General features: G+C 39.5%; 1 protein-coding gene across 1 annotated transcript; it reads right to left on the minus strand.

Moving 5' to 3' along the window:
* Positions 1-1,802: 1,802 nt before the first annotated feature.
* Positions 1,803-8,910, minus strand: LOC142101997 (RLA class I histocompatibility antigen, alpha chain 11/11-like). Its single transcript, XM_075186500.1, has 4 exons — positions 8,779-8,910; positions 6,707-6,976; positions 3,151-3,432; positions 1,803-2,344 (listed from the first exon to the last, which is right to left on the minus strand). The coding sequence occupies exons 1-4, from the start codon at positions 8,861-8,863 to the stop codon at positions 2,322-2,324; spliced, it is 660 nt and encodes a 219-aa protein (XP_075042601.1). The 5' UTR covers positions 8,864-8,910; the 3' UTR covers positions 1,803-2,321.
* Between the last annotated feature and the right edge of the window lie 1,443 nt (positions 8,911-10,353).

A 10,353-nucleotide genomic window follows, 5' to 3' on the forward strand; every position in this document is an offset into this window, starting at 1 on the left:
AGTCCCGGTTATTGGTCTGTTTGGGAGTGCTGTTGCCCTGGGCATGTTCCATGTTCTCAGACGAATTAGAGTATTTAAGTACCTTCTTCAATAACCAGAGTGGGTCCATCCAAGTCCACTGTGCCTACGAGACAGTTACCATTCAAGTTTCCCTCGGGAGTTCTGTTTCAGCTGCCTGCACCATTTCTTTCAAGCTCTGAGGCTGTAGGGGGTGCTGAGCTGTATTAGGGAGAAAAGTTAAAAAACGAGATCTGGGGTTAGGCTTTTCTGTCAATTTGACTGCTGTGAGTACCCATGTAAAGAGGCAAGAGCTCAGATACTTGTTAGGAGTGATGCTAACCTGGACAGATAGAATGGCCAGGTGATAAGAGAAATAGACAATGCAGGCTGAGAGACAGAGGGAAAATCCCCAAAGCAAGTGAGTGTCAGCTCTGAGTCATACCTGAGATACACTGTCTAACATATATGCTAACTGCAGCTATGTACTGTGCAAAGGAGTGTTTATCCAATGTCAGCTGGACTGCTACCCATTCATTTAACACCTGTATATATACTGCACCACTACACCTGTGTCGCCTCAAGTATAAAACTTGTATTACAACTTGCATGTGGACAAGCCCTTTTATACTTGAACCCCAACAGCCCGAGGTAAAGGAGAGACTGGAGAAAATCCAGGACCAGTGGTAGATACCTGTTCAAACTCACTTCACCACACTAACCCAGTTTAAAAGGGGGTACAAAACATTTACCCAAAACATTAAATTCCATTATTTTTTACCCCCTACATACCCACTGACGTTAAATTCTGTACTCACCTGATATTATTTTCTGCATACTGCCACCACAAAAGCTACAATCAGTGCAACAGTAAAATAAATCCCAATGTGCAAGGAAGACTGTGTTGTGCTTGTTTTGGATTCTATTAAGAGAAGGAATAAGGTAAGTTAAGAGAGGAGCAGTATAAGGGCTTGTTCATTTTAAGCGTTTAACGGTCATTATTAAAGTTTGTTCACCGCGCTTCGATACTGATAGTCCAAATATTAATGAAAGGGATTGTATGTGTACATACACACTTTCTGACTGGCGTCATTACCGGAATTGCATGCGGTGCCCAGAAACATCAACGCTTAGTACATTATAATGTAATTCCATGGGCGCGCTCAGTAAGTACAGCGTACTATGGTGTAGGGAAGCTCTGAGAACACACGTCTAACACTCTGTTAAGAGCATGGATAAAGTGCATGGTTTTGTCTATGTTTGGACAAGCACTAATAGAGTACTAAATGCAAATCACTGCTTAAAGGAAAAAAAAACTTGTACTGAATAGATTTTGCAAAATCAAAGGATGACTGCAGCTTAAAGGTAGGGTATGATTTCTTCAAATACACATTTTTTTTAAGTTTCCTAACTGCTTAGCTGATACTCACTCCATTTCACACGGATTATCTCCTCCAGGCTGCTGTGATCCACATGACAGGAGTAACTGTCCCCATCCCTGGGTATCACTTCCACAGTGACTCTGGTCTGATAGGTGCCGTCAGGATTGGGGAGGATCGGATTGACCTCATCTGAGAGAACCTTTTCCATCTCATTCTTCATCCACCACACATCCACAACTCGGGGGTAAAACTCATACACCCAGCAGTGAAGCTTTGTGACCCCGTCTGCTTGTTGATCTGAGACCTCCACCTGTGGAGGAAATGACAAATACACAACACATATTAAAGGTAAGTCATTGTTTATTTATGACCTCCTCTAACTAGGAAAATAGCGTCAATCACACCATATATACTAACGTCATTTGTGTCATACACAGCCCCAACTTTTGAATTGTAAAGGTATCAAGAAGGAACATTTCCAAAAGTGCAAATTATGTGGATGCACAATGGCTTTTCTTTTAGTGCTTAAATGTACCTATTTGTCCACCTACCACAGACATAGATGGATAGATACCTACAATCAACATTTGGTCACTATCCACAGGAAAATGGGGCTGCACCTACTTTTGTTGGAGTGTGGGTCCAACTGGGAATGTGTATGGTACAAATAATAAAAGTACTACTTCAGAGTCTGCACTAACTTTAGAATCACCCCTTCAATATTTGAGACTTTTTGAATTACCTCTTAAAACTCTGCTTGTTCCAGCTTTGAGAAATGTGATTTTGCTAAGCTGACTCCATCTTGTTGCCTTATAGTCATTTTGTTCTCTTATAGCTCAAAAACAGCTTCGATATAGCTAGTTTGTAGAAGTTATTCATTATCATCTCGCTGTTTGCAAGAAACTATGCCCATGACCTTTGATATGGCAGCCAGGAGATAAATCAACCCCCCCTGGGGAGAATTCCTGTGTGAAAATGGGAGAATGTAGCAAGATCTGTGTAAAGGAAGCATGAGTGGTTAATACCTTTTGGGGCGTATTTTTCTGAAATACGTGATTTTGTGCTCTATAGGTATGAACCTGTGAACGGAACTGTGAGAAAATACTTTATTTAAATATAGAATCCCCAATTATTATTTTAACAATGAATAAATCACCTAAATCCATGGGGATTCTCTTTCTTCATGCTTTTTAATCCATAAGAAAACTACTAAAAACCATGTACAATGCACACTGCCGGGGCCCCATTGTGAACTAACCAATAAAAAGGAGGAGGCGCTATTAAAAGCCACTCTGGCAGCCAATGCAATGAGACTGCCAGTGGGATTGGCTCCAGGGCCGCTCCTGCAGTTCCCCAATGGACCAACATGGATGAGGGACCCCTGTGTAGCGCAATTATATACCCCCTATAGTAAATTAATGGGGTATGAGAAATCGAGGAGTTCTGCAACCATATAATGGTCGAGTGATTTTTATAAAAGTTACAAAAAGCGGATGTCTCTTCTAATAGTCATTTATAGGATAGTGGGTGCTATATTTTTTTTTTACAATACACAGAATACATGTTCCTAAGGAACAGTTTAGCTATGACATAATATGTATAATTCACTTTTTTTTATTATTATTTTATTATTTTTTATTATTTTTTTATTATTTTGTTTTTGTCATGGTGTAATCCCGTGGTAATGAGTTTGGGCCAAAGAGCCCATTTTGGAACTGGTGTCAAATACAGAATAATCACTTATAAATAAGATTTTACACTGTGCTCTTACCTGGTCCCAAACGTTCTTCCATACAGGGCAAGTACTGCTTCAACCACATAACACACTCATGATCCAAATATGACTTTTGCCTCTCAGCCCCGAGACTTCGCCTGTTCCAGGTTTGGGTTATGGTCTCTGCTGCAGATATTAGTGCAACAAATTCAATATTAGACGGATCAAGTACGATAAAGTCTTCCCCATTCGCTGCAAACTCTTCATATCCATGAATGCTGTTGTCTCCGGACAGCTCACACCAGAATTGCACTTGGAAAACATATGTGGTTCTGTGAACTGAAATAAATAAAATTATTATAATAGTTATTGTACTGAAAGCAATCTAGATAAACACAAAATGTAATGTATGCAGTAAGATACATGTTATAAAATGTATGTAATATGCAGCGTTGCCACCAACTGTGAGTAGTCAAAAGGAGTTTGTTCGTTTCCTTTTTATTTTCAGCTAGGCTGCGTTTAGTTCATTGCCCATACTAGGCTCACTAGACATTATTACCACAGCCCCACACTGGACATGTGGGACTGGGAAATAACTCCCCAATCATCAGCGAAGGCCAGAATAGGCACTAGATTAGAGTTCATGTAATTGCTGTGCCACCCAAAACATTAGGGTTGGAGCTCTATGTATTCCACCAGGTGCACAAGACACATATCCTCAAGTTACCAGGGTGGTGGTGAGTAGGCATTTTATCCTTCTGCTCCCTAGATTAAGGTTCTAAACTTTAGATTTGGGGGGGAGACTTTTTAATTTTATTTCTATTTTTCACCATGCTTCCCAGGAAACAAACTTGGGGAAAAACTAGAGGTGTTTGATTAACTGGTATGATAGAGGATACCAAGGTTTTGTTTTGGTTATATCAATATCATTAACCTGCCTATATACTTTGTGGACCTTTGATATCTTGTGACATCTCAACTGGGTGACAGGAGGCTGAGCAGCTGGGCTAAGTTTGAATGAAGGGAAATAAGGACAAAGAAAAATGTAATATTTTCTCAAATATATTTGTTACAATATTCATGTCTGATATGCAAGTAAAGGGAAACTTATTATGCGGATGTAATATCTTTGTGGAATTTTCTGGTAAGAAGTTGGGCCAATATGAAGAATGAAAGTATGAAAAAGTTTTTTTGAAAAGAAGGTCATCAATTCTCATTTGCAATGACAGCAGCTTTTTAAAGCTGACATAGCTGTGGAAGGGGGTGTGAGGTTGCAGACACCTGATGCATGCTCAGAATATCCTGTAAAGCTAAAAGAATTGTTTATTTCTTGTAAGTCAATATTCATTGAGAAATGTTTCAGATTTCATGCTTCTTCCAGCAGACTGAAAATATGTGTGATTATATTATTATTTGATTTAATAGTTTTTTATTTTATAAGAAACTTTTGCACAATATATTTTGTATGCCATTTTTATTAATGATTCCATTAATAATAATGTAATACTATTAAGCATTGTAGATTCATTTTCCATATTAAACAAAACTTTATAAGTTTATGTTTGTTCTTATGAAATCATGTGTCAGGACTTGGCAATAGTAAACCTGGGTACAGAGTAATAGAATTATTGTGTGGATTACACGATAAAAGACAGTTTGGTCAGATATTGCAAGAGTATGTATGGCTCCCACAATCATGATATATCGTACCAAAGCACATTGTATCATTTGATTTGGCTTTCTAAACTTCCTGAAAATAACGATCAACGATGGAACTATGTCGGGGAAATGTGGACATGTGTGGACACGCACTCATGACCAGAAGCGTAGGCAGATATCTGTAGAGAGTCACAATCTTTTCTAGCAGACGGTTATGAGAGATGAAGATAACAGATCTGAAGGTAAATTGGGTAGGTGTGTACACATGAATCTGCTCTCATCGGGACTTTCAGTTGTTGGTAAAATCGTTACAGAAATTGCATCTTTAATAAGATTGCATTAATGTTTACCCAGCTTAACACTACATAGTGAATCAGGGGAGATCATCATTTAGTTTATGTTAATTCTCATTTGGTTTATGATAACTCTGATTAAAATAAATTGTGAGAGATTACTTGAAATAAAACAGGGAGAACTGATGGCTTCCTGAGTAAGTGTAAACTATTGAACAAACCTTGTTGGTGGCCAGATTGGTAGGGCAAAAGGTAGTGTGTAAGACAGACAGGGGGAGTTTAAATAATTTTTTAAACGGACAAGGTGATTGTTTTTGATATTGTCTTGTAATGTACTGTGGACCATTTGTAGCGCCCTACAAATACTACAAGCACCAGCATGCCCAAACTTAATGACAGCCTGGGTTTGCTGGGACCTGTAGTGCACCAACACAATATAGTGGCTTGAGTCAAAAAAATACTGTTATTATCCCACCCCCACCACACAGGGATGTCAGAAGAGCCATAGTGCTTTCAGTATGGGGCTGGGTACATGTAGGGTGGGGCCATTTTCTTGGGAGGACTCCAAGTCCCTAGGGAATCCAGCCCCTTGGTGACCAGCCTGGGGCTGGATAGCATCATGGCAGGGCGACCCCATGCTGCCCTGCTATAGAGCCTTCAGCTCCGACTGGCTCAGCCTAGTGCTGGTTAAAGTAAAATCGGGGGGTTGGGGCAAGCATTTTTCCCCTGATTTTGCTACTACCAGTCTAGGCTGGCAGCACTAGGTTTAATATTTTTTGGGGTGGCTTGGGAAAGCCACGCTGTTTTTATTAATATTTATTTATGTAATGCATTGTGCTGGCTGTATTGCTGCGGGCTCTGCAGGCATTGCCAATTAAATGACCACATTGTGACGCTTGACACCACTACTGTGGACAGTCACAATGTCGCCATTTTAAGCATGTGGACACAATAAATATGTAGACATTTACACTGTCACCATTTCGGCGTGGACAGTCTAAGTGACGCCATTCTCAGCGTCTGCATTTCGTACCCAACCCCTAGGTTATATTAAGAGATGTTAAAGGACCACTAAACCTCTACATTTCAGATATGAAGCATGAAGGACAGTTCTTTACATAGTTCAGTGTTACTTTGACTTCCCATTGTGTCTTTTTAACAAGAAAAGCGTAATACAGTATAACTTCCCCTTTCCTATCAGACAGCTGAAGTCATGCCCCACGTGCTGAGACAGAGGAGAAGTTGATGTTTCATTCAGTTACTGTGTAACTTCCCATAAAACTAATTGTGCATTTCCCATAAACTTTAGATATTGTTATAGGTTGAATTATCTACTTACCTATCACCACTATCAAGCACTGGTTATAATATCAGATAGCAGGAAGGACACAGAAGTCTCCGCTCTCATCTGCCTGACAACGATTCGATGGATCTGCACATTGCAACTTTTAGGTTACTTCCCGGATGACCCTGCCCTGGGGTATAGCCATGTGTCCATATATAGGACACATGGCTGTACCCCAGGCTGCCAGCATATCTAGCAGAACTGCAGTTGTGTATTTATTAGTACTTATTGACATTAGAATATCCTGCTTTTGAGGGCAATACCGTACATCACAGTTATAAGTTACAAAAGTAATAAGATTTTGTTTTATTTTTACCTTTAGCCTGGTTTAAAAATTGTATTCTCATTATATCATGTATGGTCTGCTGGTGCCTGATCTCATAATGTTTAGCAATCTGCGTTTGATTCACCCAGAGCTGAGGGTCCATGGATTCCTCCAAACAGGACAGCAGAGGCTGCACCCTCCGTGTGTCACTGGTGTATCTCACAACTTGTACGTCATCCACGTATCCACCAACATGATAAGAAGGTTGTCCCGGCCCGGGAGATGAGGTTGTGGTGAAATGATAGTGAAGACTGTGACCTTCTGTGTGATAGAAGAAACATTGTCTTAGAACAAAGGACCAAACTATTATCCCTTTATGTACCATTCCTTATTGTTATAAGCTTTGTAGATACTTCATTCCCAACTCTAGTTTTCTTCAACAAACCCCATAAATTCTCACAAACTCTCAGTATTTTTAGATGAGATCTTCTACAAAGTACAAATAGTCTAAGGATCTTTTATTAACCACAAAAATAAGTGGATGTGTTGTTATATGCATTTGTCCAAAACTACATTCCAGTTTTATGAACTATCCCATAAGCTCTCTCCACGTGACCCTGTTGTGCAGTTGCAGGTCTAGAAATGTACAGGTTGGACAGAGAAGAAAACATTACTTCAAAGTCTATCCCAGTGTATGTTTAATACCACCCACTTCATTAAGTCAACTTCAGCCAAAATACTGTATGTCTGTGCCTTATTTATGTCTTAAAAAAATCATGAGAGTAAGGGGACACTGGGTCTCTCGTTATTTTATATATCATAATCAGACATTTAAATGTTTTATTACAGTGGTAGAATTGCGACTTTTGATGAGCTTTCAAATATAAATCTGTGTGGGTCAAAAGATTTCCAATTTAAGGTTAATCTCCGCCATATCCAAACGTTCAACAATCCGTAATTTTGATGGAATTAAAAAGCTCCTAATTCTTCCATCTAAACTGTAACTGGCTATCCCCTAAAGGTCAAAACAGGTCTGCTCTAGAAACAATGGGCACACTGAATCAATTATTTTAGGACTTGGCCAAATGTAGAACTGAATCCTATTAATGACCTGCTAACTTATTTTTGTTACCTGTACCCTATGTGAAAAGTGCCCTATCCCCCCCTTCTCGGCACTTACACGCTCAGGGCACACTTGTTTGAATAAGGGGAGTCCCCAAATGATTTGGCACCTTAGAAATTGCAACACTGCACAATACAAAAATCATTAAGAAGTCCAGGAATGGCTTCAATAAACTCAGCAGTACCCTTATTTGAAAGCAGAGAGTCCCCTCTTTCAATTGATCTGTCCACTTAGTAATTACATGCAATCATCAGACAATAACACCCTAAGATACAGAACACAGTAAGGAGCCCAGGGAAGGGGAAGGGCTTTGCAATGCCCAGATCTCTCCCATCCTGACTCCAAGAAACTACGGGGACTCCTTATTTCAAAACAGGATAGTCCCGTTTTTCAGATGTAGCCCTATTTATTTCCTGGTAGTCAGACAGTAGCACCCTATGCCAAACGTTAAGAAGTCCAGAGACGGGGGAGCTAATCCCCAGATCTCCCCAATCTTAGTTTCAATAAATCCTCATTTGATGCAGTAGTTGTATTTTTAAAACTGGGTAATTCACACATTTGCTTTTACTTAACTTTCTCTGAATTTCAATTGAAAAAAAAAACGTTTTGGCCATGTTGTGTAGAATTTCTTTGCCATGGCAGGATTTATAAGCAGACTAACTGTATTTTCTGAGAATTCAAAATCTTCTGTAAAAACACAAGGTATAGATTGTGTGGGTACTCCATAAATAAATTACTTATATTGATGTTGAAATGTGATCGGTCCAAAACAAAGTGCCATAATAAACTCAGCACGGGGTAAGAAAAGCCTCAGCGGCGCAGGGGTTAATGTAAATCTAATGCAGTTAGCCAAGGTGAATCTCCCCAGCAAATTGTGCAGCAGCTAGACTTTGTATAATATGACCCAATGTCACAACTTTTGTTATTTACACCATACACAACAAAGTCAGTGTACCAAGAATTATTGATAAAAGCCAACTACAAAGAAGGAAACACTTACCTGCATTGACCGTAGATAACTGCAGGTAGGTAGCAAGGAAAATCACTAGGCTCGTAGAAAAATTGAGCACTCCAGTTTTGTCCATATTTGGAACTGTCTAATCTTTTCCTGTTGGTCTAAATCGCCCAAGCATTCTGTTTAATGTATTACAAGCAACAAGGAGGGACCTAGGACAGTATTACTAACTTTCAGTTTCTTTTAAGTTACTAACAATTATTTTCTTAGAAGGAAGCATTTCAGTGTAAAGCCAATGTTAGGTAAATCCCCTTAGCTATAACATGCACATATTTCAACATTCAAAGTTAGGGGTTGGGGGAGTGAAAATATATTTGCAGCAACAGAGATCACATACAGACTGTAGAGGTTTGTAAGTTAATAGGGCAGAGTACATAGTTCTCAATTTCTATACTGATTTCTTTTAGATATAATTTTGAGATAACTAATTTTTTATTCAAAAATCATGTTCTGGAGCTCTTCCAGACGATGCTCTGCAAAATGTATCTGTTAAGAGGTTTCTGGAGCAGGGCAATATTCTGCAGCTCTCTAAATACATTAATAAATTAATAAATGCGGAAGTATTAAGTTCTAGGTGTCATACTCTAGGTTTAAGATAGAAAAGACATTAAGGGGTTTATTTACAAAGGTGCGATGAGCCATACAGAAAAAACAGCAGCTTTCTCCGTAAAATTACCATCACACTATTTACAAAGGGTTCAACATAGGAGAGACCATAGATTTCTCTTGTCGTAAACCATTTATCCTTTCTTAACACAGACCTCATATGTTAATATGGGAACTGCAAACTTATCCAATTTACAAAACTACGAAGAGCTTGTGCTTTTCGCACTAAGCTTAAAATCCTAACGCCATACCCAATCATGCAGAGACCCCTATAGGATGACATTCATGCAACCGGAGCCTTTTGCATAATTGAACTGCACATGACCGGCGAATGCACAGTTGATCTTTACGACGCAAGAACCATTGCTTCTGACCATCATGGTACCTGGTTGTTGGGCAGACTGGGAGAATGGGTCCTAGGCTACGTAATCCCTGGTTCCTTCTCTATTTGATCTCTCTGCCACTACACTACAGAAATACCTACCTGCTTCCAGGCTGCCTCCTCATCTTCCAGGGACTCTGTATTACCTTATATTTAACTCAAAGTTGCTGATTTCGGAAGGTCATGTGATGGGTGTATTATTGGCACTGGTGATGTCATTGCATCACAGTGGCCACGCCCCCCTGCTAGGAAATGGCCAAATTAACAGCATTGCCTGGCAGGGGCGGAGCTTAATGACACAAAATTGCTTAATTAAACCCCACCCCCACCATGGTCCGAGAGGATGCCTACTTCTCCGGGAGTCCGAGAGAATTCCCCGAAATTCAGGAGCCTCCCGGAAATTTCCAGGTATGATGTAACTCAGCCCATATTGACTTAATCTCATATTCACTATTTCACTGCATTACCCTGTAAACTATTATGTCACTGCATTATCTTGTATGTAACTCTGCAAACAATTTCCCTCATCTTAACTTAAACTATTTCACTGCATTAATCTGCAAACTATTTAT

The sequence above is a fragment of the Mixophyes fleayi genome, chromosome 9, assembly GCF_038048845.1.
Source record: "Mixophyes fleayi isolate aMixFle1 chromosome 9, aMixFle1.hap1, whole genome shotgun sequence".
Taxonomy (NCBI): domain Eukaryota; kingdom Metazoa; phylum Chordata; class Amphibia; order Anura; family Limnodynastidae; genus Mixophyes; species Mixophyes fleayi.